Source organism: Prenolepis imparis, unplaced genomic scaffold (assembly GCF_030444845.1).
Source record: "Prenolepis imparis isolate NDT839.2.m4 unplaced genomic scaffold, iyPreImpa1.0 SCAF_9, whole genome shotgun sequence".
NCBI lineage: Eukaryota > Metazoa > Arthropoda > Insecta > Hymenoptera > Formicidae > Prenolepis > Prenolepis imparis.
In genome coordinates, this window is record NW_028141167.1 from 6,374,329 (window position 1) to 6,398,074 (window position 23,746).

At 35.0% G+C, this 23,746-nt stretch overlaps 1 protein-coding gene across 6 annotated transcripts in view; it reads left to right on the plus strand.

Annotated features, from left to right (window-relative positions):
* Positions 1-560: 560 nt before the first annotated feature.
* Positions 561-23,746, plus strand: part of LOC145940903 (potassium voltage-gated channel subfamily KQT member 1-like) — a 42,880-nt gene continuing 19,694 nt past the window's right edge. For all 6 annotated transcript variants that reach the window (XM_083046544.1, XM_083046547.1, XM_083046543.1 and 3 more), the window contains exons 1-8: positions 561-4,259; positions 7,681-8,245; positions 18,115-18,205; positions 20,042-20,168; positions 21,498-21,673; positions 21,860-22,000; positions 22,611-22,721; positions 23,264-23,470. In XM_083046544.1, the coding sequence (XP_082902670.1) occupies positions 3,863-4,259; positions 7,681-8,245; positions 18,115-18,205; positions 20,042-20,168; positions 21,498-21,673; positions 21,860-22,000; positions 22,611-22,721; positions 23,264-23,470 (1,815 nt within the window). In that variant the 5' untranslated portion in view covers positions 561-3,862. The remainder of the gene's footprint in view (positions 4,260-7,680; positions 8,246-18,114; positions 18,206-20,041; positions 20,169-21,497; positions 21,674-21,859; positions 22,001-22,610; positions 22,722-23,263; positions 23,471-23,746) is intronic.

A 23,746-nucleotide genomic window follows, 5' to 3' on the forward strand; every position in this document is an offset into this window, starting at 1 on the left:
AATATTGCACAACACAAAATGCAAAAGATTTTTTACATTCCGCTAATATACACTTCACCTACATTCCGCTAATATACATATAGCACGTAACAGTAATTAAAAAACGGGCTGAGAGACAGAGGATTTTTATTAAAAAACAAACTTAATAGAAAAAAACAATAAACTCTTTATGCCAACATAACAGATTTGATTATTTTCTAAATAGACTTTACGAAATTTTTTTTCTACCCAGATATTGCTGCGCGTCCATAGAAGGGATTATTAATTTCTTTAAGCGAGATTATTTCGACGGGCTTTTGCCTTTTAGGGGGAAAAATTACAGTGGGGTGAAAGTGACCCTTTCTACCTCTCTCTTTTTCTTTCTCTCTCCTCCCGGTCCTGCGAGCAGACGTGAGCACCTGCCGAAGAAAGAAAGAGAGTGGGAAACATCTCTCAGGGGAATCCCGTAATCCGTGTGCGCTAAGCGCGTGCAAAAGCGCCAGGCCACCCCTGCTCGGGGTTGCGGAGGGTGGCGGAACTACGAGGTGGTGGCCAAGGAGCCACAGTTGGTTGCGGGCTGTCGCCCTGAGAACAGTGCGCGTGCTTCTGCGTCTCTCACGGCACGCGACCTCGTGATCGCGTGATCGTAGAACAAATCTCTCCCATCGCATCAAACGAATCGTGCTGGCCGAGTTGCGATCGAGTCGCAATCCATCAGTCAGCTCGCCAAGGTCAGCACGCGGACAATGCAACAATGACAGAGTGCTTGCGACGTTGATGTGTCCGTCAGCACATCGTTCTGATCTTTAATCAGTTTCTAAATAGCTTTCTGACAGTGTGCAACGTAACAAAAGGAATTTTCGTACTTGCGTTTTACGCGCGTGCGGCTGTTTGGCGACGAATCGCCGAGGCGATATCGGTGAAATGGATCGTGGGAGGAACGTCGCGAATTACGGCTACGTGATAATTGGTTGTTCCTGATGGGTGCGGTAAATTGAATCGTGCGATTTTGTGCCTCTACTGTGTTTAAATATTACGTTTGATAATTCATTATCTCAGCGAGAGATTTGAAGCGCGAGAAAGGAAAGGTCATTTCGCGGATGACCTCGTATTCGGCGGTGGTAAATGTAGAGGTTCTGGTAAAATCACTTACAAGCTTTGATATATTAAAGAATAACTGATTTAGAGAACTGATACCGAGAGAAATCTATTGAAACCCGAAATGGTGGCTTTAGTTGTGGAGGAGGATACGCGAGGTCAAAGGGGTCACTATATCGCGAACGAGGCGCGAAAAAAAAGAATCGCCCCGCAAGCGGAGCGATCTCTTTGAAATTGTGAAAGAACGAAATTACTCTTTTTCTAGCTCGTCAGCAAGTTCAGTAGTGTATGTGTGTGACAGTTTCTAGATAATTTCGTTGAGCGCATAGAAATAAGTTATTCCGGAGTTAATCACTCTTCAACATGAGTAGCGCAATACAAGGTAAAGAAAAACGACAGGTCTCGACGCGAGAGAAATAATCTCGTTATTAATACAAACGCGCGCGCGTGTTAAGTTGATTAATTTGACATAGATCTTGAGAGAGAGAGGGAGAGAGAGAGAAGTGAAGGAAAAAAAAAAACTGAAAGTTGAACGAGCGATTAATCCTCGTCTCGTCGCGAAACGACATCGCGAAAAATCAGAAGGCGCTCTTCGACTTTCCTGTTGCTCGACGAATAATTGCGTTTTGGCCTACGATTCGACGGGTTCATTGTCGCGTTCGAAACTTTATAATCGAGGGTGCACACGTGTGCAAAACGTGTTCGCGCGACAATCTAATGTCACGCGACATGCCGAGAGAAGTTCGCGTCGAAGTTGTCGGGGATCTCGCCCGACAATCTAGTTGTCGTCTTCCGCTATAACTCGCTCTTACGTTAGAGAGGCATAGAAGAAGCGTCATTGAGATAAAGGTCGCGTAAGTCATGTCAAGTGTTTCGTCAAAGGCTTTGACGGCATCCAAGAGGAATTAATCAAGGTTTCGATTTATAGCACGCGAATCTCTGTGCGCTACATTGCACAAATATTGGTGATTCTCTGTGATTTTTCAACGTTAACCTCAAGAGCAATAACGAAGCAATATGTGCATTAAGGAAAACGACATTGTTCCGCGACGATCGCGACGAGCCGTTTCTCTTAGAGAAGATCGACGAAACCCGTAAAAGATATTCTCGAAAATTAATTAATCGTCGAAAGTTTTTTTTTCGTTAAGAAAAAAATTGCGAAGATTTTTAATGTGAATAAATAATTAGATTGCGAAAAAGAAGAGGAGAACGAATGCGCATCACATACTTATATCTTATAATTATTCTTTTCGAGTAATTATCGGTCGGAGAATAATGCTTGCACGAGCTCTTTTGTGAGTGAAAGATTGAAGACGACGACGCGGTCCTTTACCGGCAGAAATATCGGAAATATCATCATTCAGATACGCGATTATCCTAGGAACAATTTGGGAAGGCGAGAAGAAACCTTTGCAACGGCGCGAAGTGAGATTAAGAGAGCGACGGTGTTGTATCTCGAGAAATGAGTGACAGGTAGATGAAAGGCAAAGAGCCTTCGTGCAACTGCGACACGAGCTACGAAAAGGATCACCGTCGTGTCGTCGTGAAAATAGGCCGAATACATTTTTGAGCGATGTCGCTCGACATGCGTTCACTTGTGTTCGAACGAAGATAGGAGAGACACTTGCGAAAAAAGAAAAGAGACTCGAGGGAGTCGCGCGCGGTCCCGGAAATCCATTACCATATTAGACTGAATAAATACTCGAAGGATTTCCTCCTAGGTAAGATCGATCGCGAAGTCCCAGCAGTCTGCTCGACATCCATCTTCCGGAGGACCGAAACTGCGGATATATCGATTCTCTCTCACCTCCTTCTGTCTGTCTTTCTTCTCTTTTTCTTCCTCTCTTTCTCTTTCTCTCTCTCTCTCTCTCTCTCTCTCTCTCTCTTTTCCTTTCTTGTTCTCCTTGTCTTTCCTCTACGCCGAATATCCACGTTCCTGGACCGCTTGAAGAATTATGGTCGTTCATATCGCGGATATTATGCATAATCCGACTGTCCGCATCTGACATCCGCGATCGTTTTATCTCGCTGGAAGGCAACAGCTTCAACGAATGCGATTTCATCGGTCCACGAAATTAAGCGAAATCGGCGCGGAGAGAAGCGCGACGAGCAATGAGATTTGCGAAGAGAGAGAATTAGGACGGAATGATGTGAATGCATGATGCATGTTTCTCAGTTCACCTGATAAAAATAACGAGATAGGAACAAACGTGACTTTGAGAACAACTCAATGTTTCATTGATCGATCGAAACCTCGAAATACCGAGAATTTCCGGGAGTATCCGGAAACGACGATTAAGTATGTCTAACGTGGAAGGATACGTCGCTCTACGTCTTAGACGCGATCGACAATTTCGGCGACGACGGCCAGGTCGGATAATCTTATCGACGACATTCGTGCCGTGAAATTGTAATATTTAACGAGAAAGAAGGCGACAGGATCGCACGACGAACTCGATCTCTCTCTCTCTCTTTCTTGACGACGAAAATCATCCCGATACGATCGCGGATTAAAACGGTGGCAGAATAATCCTGCCATTGTCGCGATCAAGGTGAAACCTGACGATTCACTAGGGAGCGACGTGACGGGCTATTAATCATCGAATAGCGTCGCGCAATTCAGTGGAGATTTACCCGCTCGAGTTCGCATCCCAAGAACGTTGTATATGAACGCGAATTTCGGTGACTGGTGATTGATCGGGACCATGGACAAGCCGCGTGATCGGGCGATTGTCCGGCAGACGAAGAGCCGCTCATCGACCGTAATCGGAAAGTTAGAGTCGGAATGCTGCACGCTGTTATGCTAGGTAGCGGTCCAGGACGGGGGAGACGCGAGTGGTATCCAGGATTTTATCTTCAACGTCGTCGTATCGGCTGCAGGATGAATCGCGGCGAGCAGGAGACACTCTTCCGGCAGAGTCGGCAGATCACGCGGATTGTACCCCGCGAGGACCTCGTCTTGAGCGTTCTCAAGTCGCCGATCAATCAACAGCAGCAGCAGCAGCAGCAACAACAACATCAGCAGCAGCAGCAACAACAACATCAGCAGCAGCAGCAACATCAGCAGCAGCAACAGCAGCTGCAACAACAACAACAACTACAGCAGTATCCGTATCAGTCGCAAAGCCAGAGTCACTTTAACTGCCAAAGTCGTCCAAATAATAAGAGGTGCAATCATCCAGGTATACGAGATTAAAATCCTTGTCGACGCGCGTAATTCCTGCTCGTTTATCGCAAATCCCGGGTGATTTCACGAACAAATGCGACGACAGCGCACGCGCTGCCAGTCGAGAGGAATAAATGTAGCGTGGAGAATCGTTACACTAGATCACGTTGCATTTGTTGCATGCATCACGGAATATTTATATTCGTGATCCGTCGTTTTGCCGCGACGTAGATTAGCCATCGATGTCGTGATTAACTGATGTGATCTCTCTTTCTCTCTCTTTCTTTTTCCATTTAGGGATTTCAATTCCTCAGTTTTATACAGTTTTATACAGTTCAAAAAGAAATGAAGAAAATCGATTAAACTACATTTGAAGTTAATCGATGTTGTTGAAACTGGCACCGAATCGCAAAGTTATATAATAGAATATAAATGTCGGAGCTCTATCTGACATTTTCTCTTTTAATTCTTTAAAGGAATAACTAAGAATTCAAAATCATGCAATAATCTTGTTAAAGATGCATATGTATGTGTATATGTAAACATACATATATTAATATATATTAATATATATATATAATATATTAATATATATAATATTATTATATGACTAAAAACATTTTTTCTAGCATAATTTTTATCCATATTATGTATCTTTTGCAATATTCTAAAGGCATATTTAAGAACACTTCTTGTCAAAGAGAATTCGTATGCATTTTCTGCAATGTATGAATTTTTTCATTTAATGTTAGCATCGCACGTAGCAATACGACATTTGTTGCATTTTTCACATATTGCTCTTCATACAATATAAAAAGGAACGTGCTTAACGCGGCAGTGCATATCTTTTTGCGCAACGAATGAATATTAGATATAGTATATTTCTTTCAGTCGAAAGCGAGGAGATTTACGTAGCTCGCGAATTTGTGCGATCAGCTTAACGGAGAGGCAGATTTGAAGAAGCCTAATTTCTGCTCTACCAAAGAGAGAGAAGGAGAGAAATAGGAAGAGGGTGAAAGAGAGAGAGACAAAAATATCTGTGCGCTCGATACTCGAGGCTCGATTCACGATGCAGTTGGATCCGTTATGAGTTTTATAATGTCTCATCATCTGAAAGATAAAGACAGAAAGAGAGAGGAAGAGAGATGGTTGCTTTTATAAATAGAACTCTGCCGACAATTCATTCGCGTTAATGCACAAGTGCGCAAATCGGATTTGTGGTTTCCATTGTTCCGGTCTTCTCGATAATTACGTTCCGTATATCGTGTACGATAAATATTATAACACTACTTCGGCAATATTTTGCATGTAATTATCAATAATTTTTTCCAACACTCTGAAAATTTTTAAAAGTTTTTACGATAACTCGAAAATAGCGAAAGACATTTTAAATTAAATCTTGCGTGAACGAATTCGCGATTGATTTTTTGTGCGGAAGCTAAAAAAATTAATATTTTACTCGAATCTAAAAATATGAAATTAATGAATCCTTTTTGAATCGAGGCAATTTAATATTCGTGACATTAATTAAGGTATGTACGCCCATAATCTTAAAAGCTACTTATAGATATACATTCTTTGATACTTTAGTCAAAAACAAAAGACATGTAGGTACGTGCAACTTTATTAAATACAGTTCTTCTGTTTTTTGTGTGCGAGGAACATTAATCACACACAGTCTCAGACACACACATACACACATACACAAATGACATTTGCGTCTTCGTTCGAGACAATCTATTCGGTTTTCTGGCCATCTATTCGGTTTTTCTCTTTACTCTTGAAGATTAAAAGAATTTCCACATCGAATCATCCGTTTTGAAAAAGCTGAGGAAAGAACTTGTAGCTCCGATAATCGAGTCTGTGGCGCCTTATTTCTTCAGAGCGCCTTTTTTCGATTACTGCACGTTACATTAAAGCTTGGAAATATATATAGCTACAGATTCGATGCGATTATTATTATCCTGTAGAACACACACACAATATAAAATTTATTTAATAAAAGAGAAGGAAATATTTTTTTCCAGTTACGTATAAATATAAGTATAATTACAAAATTATATATACAAAATTCAGATGTCTTTTCGGACAAAAAAGAACCGAAACGTTCAAAATAATTAGAGAAGAATTTAAAAACAAGTTTGTTGCAACTAATATCTGCATCTAGCTCTTCTAGCCCTTTTTACACCTGATTTTGTATTTATATATCAGAGCAATTTTTATTTATTATTAAAATTTTATGCATTGTATATAATTTTAAATAAATAATTATAGGTAAGTAAAATCTTATACATTGTATTTCGTGTTATATACAAAACTGGATATATTTTTAGAAGCAAGCATCTGCTAATATATTAGAAACTATTCAAAATTATTTATTGAGTAAATTTATTATTCTAACAATTTCTTTCGCAGTTTGTTTTTTTTTACAACACGTCAAATAATTTGAAAATCGAAAATGTCCACTTTCCCGACAAACATTATTGAGATATCGTATCTCAATACGATATTGAAATAATATCGTAATATAATGTTCTATAAGCGCCAAATCGATTGATAAACAACAATGTAAGGAGAAGCAATTTTATTTCCTAACATTATCTTTAAAGTCGACAAATATCTCACTAAACTCGTTTACGGGTATGTGCAAACTTTTTTGTACATGTTACGCACGCAATTTCTCTATTATTCTTTATATTATAATGTTACAGATTTATTCTACATTTAATTTTATTTTAATGGGGTAAAGTGAACTTTTTGTAAGCATGTCGCGCGCAAAATTACACGTAAATTATCTGAAAAGAAAAGTCTCGCGCGATTCGAATCAAAATTAGTATACGTAATTAAATTTTAAAGTCTTGCTTAATTTTTTTCTCATTAATTTCCATATTATTTTTTACATTTTTTTTAATTCATAAAATTGTATTCATAAAAATTTAACATTTAACAGCTGTTATTATTCTATTTCGTAAATAGGCTTTTACCTCATAAATAGGTTTCTCGATCGCACGAGAGTATTCACGCGGGTATTATGCGGCGAGATATTATTCCGCGGTTCTCCAGTGGTTAGAATTGCAAATGCCTCACTCTGGCCACGTCAAATATTTGAATAATTTTCGCTCGACAACTGATCTATCTATTTACCGTCGGCGATTCATCCAGGATTCATCAATCGAGAGATTTCTCTCAATTGATAATTACCTCAAAAATGTAAATTTAAATTATCTCTCCGATTACGATACAATCAACATATTCCACGGAACAATGTTTATTATAATATCCGAAATGACTTGCTGTTAAACATAAAAAGAAAAGACATTTCTTGTCACGTTATCCTATCGCGAGTCTCGAGGATCAAGCAGTATCGAGCAGCGCAACAAAGCATAGCGATCTTTGGCCCGATCTTAGGCCTCAATGTAAATCCTGGAAATGTCCAGGTGACGCGTACAACAACGAGAGTCTTCCACGAAGCAAGGACCAATGCTCTAGGCTCGCGGAAAAGCGGTGCAGCACCGCGGCCGCCTACGCTGCCCTTCAAGGCAGCGAGGACGAGCTCGCGGCCGAGCAAGGCCTCGAGACGGAGGACACCGCGTTGAAGACACCCGGCAGTGAAACCGAGGACACCGAGGACAACGGCGCGAACGCGGAGGAGCCGTCGTCGCCGACGCGCCGCTTCACCTTCCTACGTCGCTTCCGTTCGCCACGTTTTGGCGAAGCGCACCACAAACGGGTGCCGACGCCCATGAAGCGGAAATATCGGCGAAAAAAGGGCAAGGAGGACATAATCGACAATGACGTGGCCGGCGCCGAGGCGGAGGAACCGCCGAGTCCCAATCAGACCGGCGTGCCAGATCCGTACTATCCGATCTATCTGCCGATCGATCAGGCCTTCAAGGCCAAGTACGTGTTCCATCATAACAGGGGCAAGACTTTCCAGGAACGGCTCTACGTCTTTCTCGAGCATCCCGGCGGCTGGCTGTGTTTCATCTATCATTTCACTGTGTGAGTATCCGAGTTTGCGCGCTATATGTCGAGAACATACTACCTTTGCCATACCTTTGCGAATACTTTCACTGGTATTCGTTACAAATGAATGAAATGCATTTGAATGTACCAAAATGTGAAATTCATTTGAATCGCACCGATAAACGCGAATTTGCGTTTATTCTGTGAACTTTCAGGACGTGGTAGTGCTTATGCGCGTTAATAGCTAAAGAGACGTGAATGTGAAATACCGTGTCGGAGAACAAGATTTCTCTTGTTTCCGTTCTAGACGTAGATTTTTCGGCCTTTCACACTTGGCCATGCTCCAAATCCTCGACATTGTCAAGGATTTTTCCTGTTTCTGCAATCGAACGTTCTGCTCGCTTGAATCACTCTGTCTCTACCCGCATTAAATCCTCGATTTGATCGGAGAACAGATAATTCACATAGGATTTTATTGCTCATCATCGGTCTGATTTGATAAACGATAACAAAGTAATTAAATGTCTGAGAATATCTTTAGAAGCGTCGATAAAAGAGTCTCCTTGCGAGACAGTGTTGATACGAATTGTATTTTTATAATTCGATATTCGGTACAAAGAATTCGCAAATGCATGATGTATATTTTGATATATCGAAGATATATTTTATACTAATTTACAAGATAAGTATACAAGAAGTAGGGTATAAAAATCACATTTAAAAATTTTAATAAAAACAATATAATAGAAAAACAATATAAAATGTATTTCATATATCATAAAATAAAGAATCTCATACATAAAATATTTCATAAAAATATGAAGACTTCCATAAAATATGAAGGATTTCATAAAAATTTCAATTTCATAAAAATGTGTAAAATGTTTATTCAAATTTTTAAAAATATTTATTAAAAGTTATGACTAAATAAAACATCACATATATTATTTGGAAAGCATTCAATGCTTACAAAAAAAAGCTACTGTAATTATTTAAATTTAATGTAAGACTATAGTACAACATCCATCTCTCTTGTAGCTTAAAAATTATTAGTCTATATATTGTATTCTTAAATTTTTATGTTTTTCACTATTATATAAACAATTTCTAATCCAATATGATTATTTAGCGAGTGTAATAATTTTATTATCTGTATGCCTAGACCGATAAAACAATTTATATGTATATATACATATGTACCTATATATAGACTGTAACACTTGAAATTACTCTATTCTCATAAAATTTCTTCAGTCATGTCTTTTACTATGATTTGCATAAAATGAGTTTATCACACAAGATACGTATATCTGCTTTTATAAATTTAGCGTCATATACCACACTAGCACTATTAAAGAAAGATCAACATATTAATTTGTTCTGCGTTTTAACACGGAACAAAGAACATAGAAGAAATAATTCTTTTATATGATATTTTTACGGTTAAATGTCGAAAGGGAAACGAATATATGTGGGTAATTTCATAACGTGAATAAACATTCGTGACCGTACATGAAAATGTGTTATAGTTCTGCGATCGCGACGATAAAACCGATTAAACTTGGAAAGTTTAATCAGTTTTAGAAATCAGGAAATGTGCCCCGAAAGATTAATATTTGCGCTTCAATTTCCATGAGTTAAGAATATTTGCAATACACTGTGATAACATCTTTATTAATTATCGTTGCAAAAGTTTTTCTTGTTATCATCATCCGACGAAAATCCACGGATCTAATTGTTCATATATTATATGGTTATATTTTAGAGAAATTGAAAACATTTTTCGATATATAAAATCTCGATAATACGAGAAAGGGTAATAAAAAAGAGAGCCAATCTATTATACGATATATTATAATAACCATTTTTATGGTGTTATCTTTAAAATATTATTAAACAGCATTACATATATATGCGCGTTCGTATTTGTGACCTGCATACGTTGATCGGTGAAGTATATTTACCTGAAATATGTGCCCTGGCGAGCATCATCCATCGAAAAACTTCACGGATTCGTGAATTATTCAACACGGGCTGTTTTTCATTTCTTCCAAACTGTCGCCAAGCACCGCAGCCTTTTAAATAATTCATTATTAAGACAAAACGTGGCAAAGTATCCGCGAAACAGATCGATTCTCGTAAATATAGCGAAGGTTTTTTCTCGTTTCATCAATACTTCACGCTCGTTTTTTCTTTGTTAGATCATCTAATACGTGGTCGTTAAGTGAAAAGTTGGAACCATTAAGTTTTTTTATTTTTTTTTCTTACGCACGAATAACCCACTTCTTGCGCATTATTTTCTGACAATAGATTCTTTGAAGAACTTAGCAGAAAGGACTTTTTTATTAGCAAAAATATCATATCACTATAATAATAACTAAAGAAATAACGCCACGAGAAATGGACACCCTATATTGTAATTAAGCTAGAAAATTTTTAATCAAATTTGCATTTATATTTCTTATGCATTTGAAATTAAATCCGAAATATTTCCATATTACGCGAGTAATAAATAAGGAGATAAAAGTAGACTGATATCGCAAATTTGTATACGGTTTTCTCGAAATTAATCGAGTTTATCTGAAAAATTAATGTAGAGAAAAAGTATCGAATTAATCAAATAATCCGTAATATCATTTTGTTTCTACGTTTCAACTGAAAGGTCAAAATGAAAACTTATATCCACGGGCGTTTAGTAAATGTTTACTGTTTCGAATAGAGGAATAAAAACCGAGGAAGGAAAATCTTATAGAAAATATAGGATATGCTCTTGATCCCGATAATCTCATAATACAAGAAATCAATTGCAATAACAGATATGTTATTAAAATAACTTTTCTTACATAATACGAATCTCATGGACCCTATCAGATGACATAAGTGAAGCTGACTAACATCGCTATTAAATTTATCGCTCAAAATACCGGGAATAAAATTGACATTACCGTTATTTATCGACTATCTCTGATATATATTTGAGATATTCAAGATCTAAGATAGTTAAAAAATATCTGAGAACTGTTTGTCACAGAAGACGTGCGCTATCGGTATTCTTATCTCTTGCATTTTATCGTACTACTTGGGAGTACCTGATAATAAACCGCGCTATCGAACTTTAGAAGATGCGAAAGTCGAAACGTTACAGTCGGAAATTGCCACGGAAGTGTCTTTCATTTTCCGCGCCCGATGGTACTGTCGTCATGTCGCATACGCCATTCATTTCCGGAAATATATATCTATTTTTCCTGCATATTGAAAATATAGACTATATCCATATAATCCGTTTTTATAGTTATTTCTTGAAAAGATGTATCTTTCTGTTTCTTTTGTACTTGCTTCGCACTTTAAGATCTTAATTTTAAGGACGACAATATCCTATGTAAAAGACATCATAATTATAATTAACTATTTATACAAAGATTTAGTTTTTTCAATATCACGCTCGAACGATTTAAAAATCTTTTATATTTTTATATATTTTTTAACTACACTAACAAGTATGTAAATATTTACAAATATTCTATTGACATTTGAAGACAGGATTTTACAAAGTCATACAGGATTTTTAAAAATATATTTACGCATTTTTTTCACAAAATATTAAATTTATAACTTTGATTATAATTGAAAAAAATTTGTCAGTAAAATAATAAATTTTTAAACCTTTCGTAAATTCCTTCCATCACACGTGGTCGTCGCGTATCTTGACGACTAAATGTAGTCTCCGTGTGGCTTTAATACTCCACCGTTTATACTATAATCGTTAGACGACCAACTAATGAAGTCGCGTTGCACGAAACGCTGCTGTAAATATTTAATTGTCCGAGTGATCGTATTGATCGGCGCTATAGTACCCGTTATCATCTATTATTGTACTATTACTATCCCGCCAAAGCGACTGAGAAGGAGGAGTAAGAGGAATAAGAGTCATTTAATCCGGATTTCACAGAGAATGGCATTGCCTCCGTTTATATTCATTGCATACTGAACTGAATATGGCAAATGCAAATGTAATTCTTAATCATTGATACAATTTTTTTTCTTATTTTAATTTTTTCCCCTTTAATTCGTTTTCACCACTAAAAATAATATAAGATCAAAATCCCAGAAATTAATTCAAGTCGAAAATTGAATACTATCATTAAAATTAAATGATATTTGAAAGAAGTTAGATCACATTTAAAACTCACATTATTACAGTGTTAAAGATTAACATGTCATTTTTTCTTCTCGAAAAACTTGACGCACATATCACTCAATTGGTTCATCGGCTTTTGAAAATACCGATTAAGCTAAAGTGGATTGTCTTAAATGGTCTATTGAATTAGATAAAAGAAATTTATCTTTAACAGAAGTAATTTTAATTCGACCGGCCTACTTTCAAGCGGGCGTAAATAGCAGCATGTTATTAGGCCCAATGCATATGCAAGCTATTTGCGTGCGGCCTGTTATTTTTAGATGAAAATCGCGCGCGCTGATGCATTGATATCGTGGCACATAATGACACCCGTGGAGATTATACATCACGCTGGAGAAAGTCGTTACTAAATTTTTTAGTAATTTAAATGCGATTGAAGAAGCGCGAATGCGAAGAAAATCAATCAATTGAAAATCACGAACGTCGCACTTACGTATAAAAGTAATAAAAAGGAATATTCCTGTATGCAATGCTCGGAATTTGTTGCTCGGAAATCATATCGGGATATAATGCGATTTCACAAAATTGGATATATTGTCATTTACGCGCATTAATATTACTTTTTAATATCAATTTATTTAATTGATTAAATTAATTTTCTCAGCAGAGAATATGCCTCATTGAGCTTTTAAATTTTCCAATTTGTTTTGGAGCACCAGGGATTGTATTCACATCGATTACATGACTATAATATTATTCGTTGCATTAATTACTCCCTTTATCAATTAATTATTCGTTTAAGGGTGCAGCAACCTCGCACGCATATACTCAAATTCAATTTCGGAGAAAATGATTATAAAACGCAGACACATATTAACGCATATCGAGCGGATTGCGATCGGAGAAGTTTATGTTATTCCAAGTTTTTGAATCCATTTGTAATTAAACTGTGATGAGTATGAATAAACGACGCGATATGGGGTATGACGTTATTGCCGTAGGAACCGCACACGCACGCTTTATCTCTTCCTGGATCGCATGTAGGTTAATTGATATGCATAGGAGATGCACAATATGTGGGTGTACACGTTCAATCATTTTATACATCTTTAGCCGTAAGCAACATATCGCGTTCCCTCTCGAACATTAATATCGATAATTAAATTTTGACCTATCAATTCAGTCGCTCGATTGTCGATTGCATGTCCCGTTAATAAATTCAACTTTTTTTCTGTATAAAGACAAAGAATAAAAATGTTTTTATAATGTGAAATATTATCTTTTCTTTATATAAAACAGTGCTCAAGATCATCGAATTTCTCTTTTCAACTTTCACACACTTGCTCAGTAGCAAAATTTGAAAGACGGCGAGTTTAAGGACGAATGGGCGTGATACGGTCGGATTATTATTTTTGTGTTTTATTATTCCCTGACATTTTCGCAGCCAAATAAAAAGCGTGTTATTCACGAATAGCGAGATATATCTGTCCGACACCCGGCAGAAGATGGATGAGTTCCGAACGATGCTCGAGGAAAAAAGGAGGAGTATGTTAGACAATTATCATAGTAGGTCGATGAAGGTGACTCGTGCAACTTCGGAGCGCTGTACATACATAACATCGGAATTATAGGCCCTCGACACGCTATCTTAAAGAGTATTACGCGGTGGCAATCGTCTGCCTACCTTCGTTAATGCCGTGCGCTCGTTCCGTTGCTTAACGAGGCAACACACTCCATAATAAATTACTTGTACAAACAAAGAGAGAGCGCACCGTTAGATCGATCGCTAGATCGTAGCAATTACCAGTCCCGTTCAACCACAGATACGCAAAGTTTGTCTTGCTGTCTCGTATCGTTTCTTTTTTTCTTCTTTACAGTTCGATGCACGATCCACCATGTCGGTCAGATAATGATTAAAATTTGCGATGAAAATCGAGGCGTATTTTTTTTTTTTTTTTTTTTTTAAATGGCCACATCTCAGAAAAGCGAACTTCTGACCGCGCAAGACTAGAATAGAAGTAAATCTCTATATATATCGAGATTCCTCTTACGAACATTCGCTTTAAGCTGCGAAATCCTACATTATGCATAACCGCATAAAATTCAGTTGCATAGGGATTATATTATTTTATCTCTTGTACAACATATTAAAAAATATACTATATATTTTAGAAATTATTTTTGTGCATATTCTATAAAATATTATATATTAAGATATAAAAGAAGTATATTAAAGAACAAAAATTATTTATGTAGAAACACATCTACCTATTTTGTCTATAATTGATTCTTAATCTTGATTGATAATTAATCTTTATCAAATATATAGAAAATTGATTGCGTGCGTATAATTTATATATATTCTATATAATTTATTTATTCTATATATTTTATATATATTTTATATATATTCTGTATAAAAATTTATTGCATAAAATTCATTGCATTTATAGAAAATATCCATCTCTAGATAATTTAGTTTTTTAACGTCAAATTATATAATATGTATTTTTTTTTTTTTTAATCTAATCGAGTATAATTACGCGCGCGAAGCAAAGTTATATTATTCTTTGATAATAAAATTTTAAAAATTGCAACACATGCATAAAAATTATTATTGCAATTAATGCATTAAAAAAACATATTAATTAATTATGCAATGCAAAAATAATTCAAATATTTAATCTTTAATAGAAAATGCAAACAAAGAAATAGAATTTTCAACAAGAATCTTTTCAAAATACACGGAGAGAATTTTCTCTTAGAATTTACCATGAAAATCATGGTAATCATGGGACACAATATGGTATGGAAAGAATTTTATGAGAATTTCTCTGATTAATATTTATCACAATAAAATATAAAACATGTTTGATTAATTTTACTAAACTGCATGGTAAAATTAATCAAACATGTTTTATATTTTATTGTGATAAATATTAATCAGAGAAATTCTCATAAAATTTTTTCCATTCCCTATTGTCCCATGATTACCATAATTTTCAGTGTAAATTCTAAGAGAAAATTCTCTCTGTGTACCTACACTTTCATTAGGCTCGCGCATCTCCATACGTCCACCACGCTACACAGCTCGCGCGAGACTGATCATCAGTCTCGCAATTGCGATAGCTCGCACTAAGATCAGTCTCGTGCGAGACGCGCAGCGTTACGGACGTATGGGGTGTACTAATGAAAAGGCTAGAAAGAGAGAGATGTTTTCGTCGTCAGTTGGCGATACCACTGCGCAAAATCTTGTGCTTGGTGGTGGGGATTAGTCTTGCATGAGACTTGCAGCGTGATGGACGTATGGAACACAGGCGTCTAATGGAAAGGATAAAAAGAGAGAGATATATTTCGCCGAGTCTGGTTCTTAGCTGTGAAGTTAGGTTTCTCTGTTAGATGGCGACACCGCACCGCTTTGAGGGCTGTGAGTCTTGCGGCCGATGGTGGGCTGGTGGGCATCAGCTCATCATCATCAGTCTCGCACGAGACGTGCAATGTGATGGATGTATGTATATAGACGCGGGAATCTAATGGAAGCGCAGATATTTTGATCGAAAGATTCTTGTAGAAAATTCTATTTTTTTGTTCTCTGTTAAAGATTTAAATATTGAATTTTTATGCATTGCATAATTATTAATATATTTTTATGTATGCATTGCAAAATAATAATTTTTATGCATGCGTTGCAATTTTTGAGATTTTATTATCAAAGAATAATGTAACTTCGCTTTGCGCGCGTAATTATATTCCGTTAGATTAAACAAAATGAGAAAATAAAAATATACATGTATACATATATACATATATATATATATATATTATATATAGAAAGATATATGTATATACATACAGTAGACACTTTAAATCTAATTCAAAATAAAAAACATTTTACTTTTAGCATATAAATATATACTAGAAATAAAGTGATTTTTATATAGTTATTTTATTTAATAATAGCTCTTTTCATATAGGTTCATAATATATCCAGAATACACAGACACAATAGAGACATTATTGTTTACTTATTCACAATAATTAAATATTTTTAAACGCAATAGTTTAAAACAAATATTTTAATATTCCTGCACACATTAAACATGCGTAATAATATCATTTTTAATGAATAGTTATAAAATGAAAATTTGTTAAACCAAAACTTAATTCTTATGATTGCGGTAATTATTATACATATTATGCATATTATCTTTTATGTGTAGCTGATGTAATAATTTAATCCAAATATTTTAATTATATCAGTCATAATAAAATATTAAATATACAAGTAAAATAAGTAAATGAAAAACTTGTTATGTAAAAAAATGATTGATTTTGCTAAATGTAATTAATTTAACGTAATTTCTCTAAATGATCAATATATAATATATAATTAACATGTAATTAATTTATATTAAATAAAAAATGGTAAGAAAATATCGGAAAATCTGTAGTTTGTAGAGAATCCGATATTAAATTTCTAATAAATTTCACTGTCATTTTTCGAAAACTTCTCTCATAACTTTAATGGATTTCTTATCAAATGTAAAACGTAATATTATGAGAACATGGTTATATATATCACAAATATTCTCTATGAATAATTTTGTAGTATATCGTCGCGGGACATACGCAATTTTGATCGATAAGTATTACGAGCGGATAGACATATATATTTTGATAATATTCTTGTGCAAGTTTGTTTAACAAGTATAAAGTTACGCTTCGCGACGTCGGCAATCAGTAACGTAGCTGTCTAGTGTATCACGCCTCCGTAGTTTGTCGAGTAATTTATCAGTTTGACTAAACTCAAGTGACATATAGTAGCACAACGAATAGCTTATCCTTTCGTGGGAAGAAAAAGGTAAGCTTAAGAGTTGTTTCTATTATTCCGAGAATCAAGACAAAGCTATACATAAGTGACGCACGAGCTGGCACGCAATGCAATGCATAATCATAATGTGTAATTTATGTCACATTCCATTCATCAAGTATTCATCAAGCATTTTTTGCGCGTAATGCTTATAAGCATTTATGTATATTATATATATTTATCAAGTTTGATCTAGATTATCGTTAATGAAGATGTATTAATCCAAATTTTACATCACATAGCGTTTCAAAACTATCACACTTCCTTTCTTGTTTATTTCGACATTTCATTCAGATTATCTTCAATGTTATATATCAATCGTAATTCTCATTATATGTATATTCGCGCAAGAAAATAGATTTCATTATTATCATGTAAGAGTCTGTAGCTGAAGGGAAGTATAATAGTTCCGGGGCATTCTATACAAACTTTGTTCTTCGGTGATTATCATAAGCGCATCACGAAACGTCCGAAAGTTCGGTATATTCTTTTTAGCGGTGCAAGAATGGTTAAGCCTTTGAAGCCCTTTAAAAGGAGAGAATAACGGCCGAGCATTTGATGAAGAATCTAAAGTCGCTTTAAATATAAATCTGACTTTAATGTATGACGTTCTACGTTCCCAATTAATCAAGTTGTTCATCTAGATGAAATTTTATAATATAGAACAAAGTTTTGTTCAGTTCGCGCCACATAATGCGGAGTGCGATGATAACTTTAAAGTTGTTGTTGATATTAATCTGACTTTAACGTACGATACGTAACTTTAAATGTATTACGTCTTCTAATGCCTCAAACTCGTTATATTACTTAAACGCAATATTTTACGATAGAACTAAGCAGCGATCAATCTTATATAAATTGTATCTTATATATGTATATTGTAAAATATTTTTGCAGGTTCATGGTGGTATTGGTGTGCCTCATATTTAGCGTTTTGTCAACGATAGACCAATACAGTAATTTCGCAAACGAAACTCTGTTTTGGATGGTGAGTAATCCATGTTCTTTATTCAATATAATAGAACATTTTACTATTTATAAATATAAATAAGTCATAAAATAATATATCTAATACATTGTGTGCAGTTAAATTCAACTTCAATCGCTTTTAACTTACAAATTATTGATATCTCAATATTTAGACAAGATTGATTTAATTAATTGAAATCTATGGATATTCTTATATATTTTTTTATATAAATTATTTTTTTCTTTCCATAGTCAAACTCCAAGCTCATTGTATAGCTCGAAGAAAAAGTTAAATATTGTACCTATGTTACATGAAAAGAATGATAAGTGCAAACATTAAATAATGATTAGCGTTTCACAGACAAGGATTTCGTAATATAGCGTAAAGAGATATAAGGCAAACTTCATTTAATTAATCCTGAAAAAGAAAAGTTTACATCTGTTGGCCTACTCGAGAATAGACTTTATAACCGAGTTTTTAACGAAACTTTTTTTTCTTCCTTCTGTCGTTGTCGAAGCTGCACAAATAAAATTAATTCTTCATATCTTGTATTAGAAGAGAAAAAAAATCAATTTTTTGCGAAAATTTAAAATAATCTATACTATAAAGTTATACATAAATTGTATAAAATTATCGATACGAAAAATCAACATTGTTCGTAAATCAATATTTCGCGTTATAAAAAATTAGGATAGCGATATTTTCATTTCTTTTTTTTTTCACATGAATATAATTCGAGTAAGCGCGTATAAAACTCGAAGCTCATCTGAATTCTGAGTCATAAAAGAGTACATATAGTAAGCTGGGATTTTCAAGGATCGGCTTCGTTGCGATTCTAACGTTGATGTCCTCGTCTTTCTAGGACATTTTGCTGATATAATAGCACTAGTATGTATAATCGATACAATAGCTGCTTGAATCCATACGCTATCGCGTTCGTTGGATATTCATTATATGCGATATGATTAACCAATGTCTATACTAATGTACTAATATACAGAACTATTGCGATTTTTTTTTCCTACCGACATTGGATATAATTAAATCAAATTGTCAACCACATTATCGAAATGATTGATCATTTTCGGTTGAACATATCACATGTTTATTTCATATTTTTTAATTACTTAATTACGACATATGCGCGTATCAATCAATCAAATCGCATATTTATATTTAAACATGTACAAAATTAATATATTTTTTATAATTTTGGTTCTATTAATAACAATAGTGATAAAACGAAATATCTATATCCCACATTTTAAAAAGAGAAAAGAAAAATACATACATAAATAAAAAGAAACAAAATAAACTCTTTGTTCTTGTAGCCTCCATAAAGTATGAAGAGATAGACATCTTATTTTAACTAAAAAGTGTGTACTTTTTTTGTAAGGGAACTTTTTTTATATTTATTTATAATGATATATCTTTAGATGTAAATCTGTAGAAGAAAGAAAAAATAGAAAGCATATACAATGAGTTAACTTTTATTACATAATCTAAATATAAATATTATTACTATGAAATTTTATATATGCACATAAGAAATATAAATAGCGTTGCAGTAGGCTAAATGTAACTAAAATACTTTGCTTCTTTATAATATATTGAAATGCAAATTATTTCTTTTCTTTTGTGATACTTATCCCTTTTATTCGGTACACAATTTTTATATCTCTGCAACAATACATGTCGAGCAGTCGAGTTAATCAGGTCGAGCAAATATATTTGGCCGGAATGAAAATGTATAACAAAGGTGCGTGCGAATATGCGGGATGTGAGGGATGTCTGAATGATCATGACGTTCGAATGAGCATGGGCATCCCTAAATTTTACTTCATTACTGTTCAGGAAATATGTCTCGTGGTATTCTTCGGGGTCGAGTACATGGTTCGATTATGGAGCGCGGGCTGCAGATCGAAGTACATGGGCTGCTGCGGACGGCTGCGATTCATACGGAAACCGATTTGTATCATAGGTGAGTTGTGCGGGCGTTCTCGTCTCTCTTAATGGCAAGCCGCGTTTGCGGGCCGAAACGCGATATAGCCGAAATTAATCCGATATTCGCATTGTCGACGGCGCAAAATTGGATCGTGAGAATCGTCCCTGCTTTGTATTCGTATCGCTTGTAGAACCGTTTGCGCGGCCAACTTTGCGAGATTAGGCCCTGGCCCTAATATCGAATCCATTTCGCCGGAATCAAGATTGCGGCCGCTTTGTGTGTATCACGACCATCGTTCTGCCGGACGCGTTCGTTTCACGAATGAAACACACGCGATCGGTCCGCGGTAAAATTCCTCTCTTAATTGCAGACCCAGCTAAAAATTGATTACTCGCTCTCTGTTTTAAATTTTATTCCTATCCAATTACGTTGATGACGAATATATTACCGAAATTCTAAACGCAAAAAGGAGAGAATGGACGCGTGAATTTTTTTGAAATATTATGAGAAATTTTATTTTATAAAATATATTAGTTAACTTAGATTATCAATTATTTGAATTTATTTGATTTATAAATTATTACTGTAATTTGTTAACGATAAGGTCGAGAAATAATGTACTCTCGAGCAAAATTCTCCGAACAGCAATTCGCGTATATTCGCAGTTGATGTAAATCAGTGCTCCGAATTAATTATATTTTCAAACTATATTTAACTGATTTTCGTGCATCAGGTTTACTACACAGCTATATGCATCGTGTAATAAAAGTTATTATTATATAGAAATTTTTATCCGGTTAGAGAGCTTTTTACAGAGATTTTTATTCATTACACAGAAATTTCAATCTAGCAATATATGATAGATTAATCGCTTATATTTCTCAATTAATGTGCAGCGTATATTGCTCCATTCCAAATAATTAATGTACGCACTGTATCTTGTTTCACTTCACCTGTAAGCGCTAAAAATATAGAATGGTAATCTCAACGTAGAAAATAGATCATTAGTAATTAATTGACCGGTTGCGGAAATGCAACCGGAATTGCACACATTTCGCCACAATTTCATAGCGGATATGTGGCAAGAGAATTATTGTTTTCAATCGGCAATGTGTACAGTCGACAAATGAATTTTGCAGATAACGTCGAATTAAACATTAATAATCGGATTACGTCCTGTGCATTTACATCGATTATTACTTAATCAATACTCTATACATACCGAATGAAAATATTTTATTGTATTCTAATCGATGCACGCGTGTAAAAAACACTGTCTGTAATTACATATATGTATTATACGCACAAATTTAATCAATTATTTCTTTATATAGTGTACCGCACAGTCCTCTTATCTGTTTTTAGATTTAATCGTTGTGGTAGCGTCAATGGTAGTCTTGTCGGTGGGAAGCAACGGTCAGGTGTTCGCCACTTCCGCTATCAGGGGTATTCGATTTTTGCAAATTCTTCGAATGCTTCATGTCGATCGTCAAGGTGGCACGTGGCGACTCTTAGGCTCTGTGGTTTACATACATCGTCAGGTACATCGTCGCGAAAAATTTTTAATTTTAATTAATCAACGTTCGAGAACAAAAACTCTTAACAATAATACAATTGTAATTATCTCTAGGAAATTAAGCATGTGTGTGTAAATGTTTTTTTTTTATTTTTATGTTTATATAATGCAAAATATTCATATTAATATTTGCAAAATGTTTATATAACAGGAGCTGATCACAACGCTATACATTGGATTCCTGGGCCTCATTTTCAGCAGCTACTTCGTGTATCTCGCCGAAAAAGATGCAGTCGGACCCGATGGCAAAACAGACTTCTCCAGTTACGCCGATGCACTATGGTGGGGAGTGGTGAGTATGTCTCTCATTAAAGATTTTGCTATCAGACGTCTCTTGTATCAGTATGTAATTTTGAAGTAACCTATTGCTGAAGCTAAAAAGCTTTTGATTATTGAAATACATTCAAACCGCGCACAGAAAACATAAAGTTCAATATAAAAAAAAAATAAAACTTTGTTTTCAATATGAACGAAATGCAATAAAAAATTAAATCAATAAAATTCTATAAACTATTAAATCGATTAAATTTTATAGAAAATATAAGCTTGAAAAACGCGAGAATAATCTGGTTAATTAGCCACGAACAATTGCGAGGAAATCCACAAACAATGATAGTCGCGGAAATTATTGATTTGCAATTATATTGATGACCATATGTAGCTAATTGGAAGCTCATTACTTACACAGACTGTGTGCAACGCATGTAGATTACTTATCACAGTGCTAATATGTGCTAATTAACTGGCTGGATTTCTCACGGGTTAAACTGTTGACAAACCAAACGTTAACTGTTTGCGTATCAAAACTCTTCAAGCTTAAATCTGACAAGATATTGTACCGTACAGAATAATTTTACCTATATTGAGAAATAATGAGAATTTGATATTTTTCTAAATTACAGATCACAGTAACAACAATAGGTTACGGTGATACGGTCCCGCAAACATGGATGGGAAAAATTGTGGCCTCATGTTTCAGCGTGTTTGCCATTTCCTTTTTCGCACTTCCAGCCGTGAGTACATATTCTTTTTTCATTATATATATTTCAGATTTCGTTTATTATTTATGGATTTTTTGTTCTTATCAATTTAAAATTGATTTTTAATGATAATATCTATAGAGATTATAATTTTTTGTTGCTATCTCAACTTTCAATATGATACATCTCTATAATTAAACTTCAGAAATTAAATTATACTTTTTTAATTAGATTAACTCAATTCAATAAAAATTCTACCAAATCTATTTTAAATTAAAGGAAGATTATTATTTTATTATTTGTTTCTCTAGAACATTCTCAGTTTCCAAAAAAACTTCATTTTCGATTGCTTGTAATTCAAAAGTTATAAGTATCTCGATATTATTATAGGAAATCGACTCGGAATTTTAATTAAAAAAAAAAAAAAAACAAAAAAAAAACAAAAGTTTAATTTTATATTTTATTATATATAATTTAATTTTATAATTGGACTGCCTGTTTTCGCGATAGTTCAAGCAACAATAAAGCACAAGTAGAGCGTCACCGCGAGTGGGTGTTTTTCGCATCTCTTTTAGGGTATCCTAGGTTCCGGCTTCGCGTTGAAGGTACAGCAAAAGCAACGGCAGAAGCATTTTAATCGGCAGATACCGGCTGCCGCGATGTTAATACAATGCCTGTGGAGGTGTTACGCCTCCGACAAGGCCATCAACAGCGTCGCCACGTGGAACATTTACATCAAGGACCCGGCGCCAGCCGGGCAACCCTCGACACCCCTCGGCAAGGTAACGTTTCCTCGTTTGCGAGTATAGCGGTGGAGAGCGGAGAAGTAGCCGTTATTAGCTGTTGACTGTTGATGTTCTTAGCTGCTTATATAATGTTCCTTGACGTGTTCTAACTGACCGTGCCGCGAGCGATTACCGTGTCACAACCGAGACGGATCTAATCCGTCGCGAATCTCGTAATCGTCCCGTTGAGGCACGCGAAAAACCGCAACTTTCCCCTCCCCCTCTCCCTTCAGCGAGCACGCTAATGGATCTGGAAATTACCCCATTGTATTT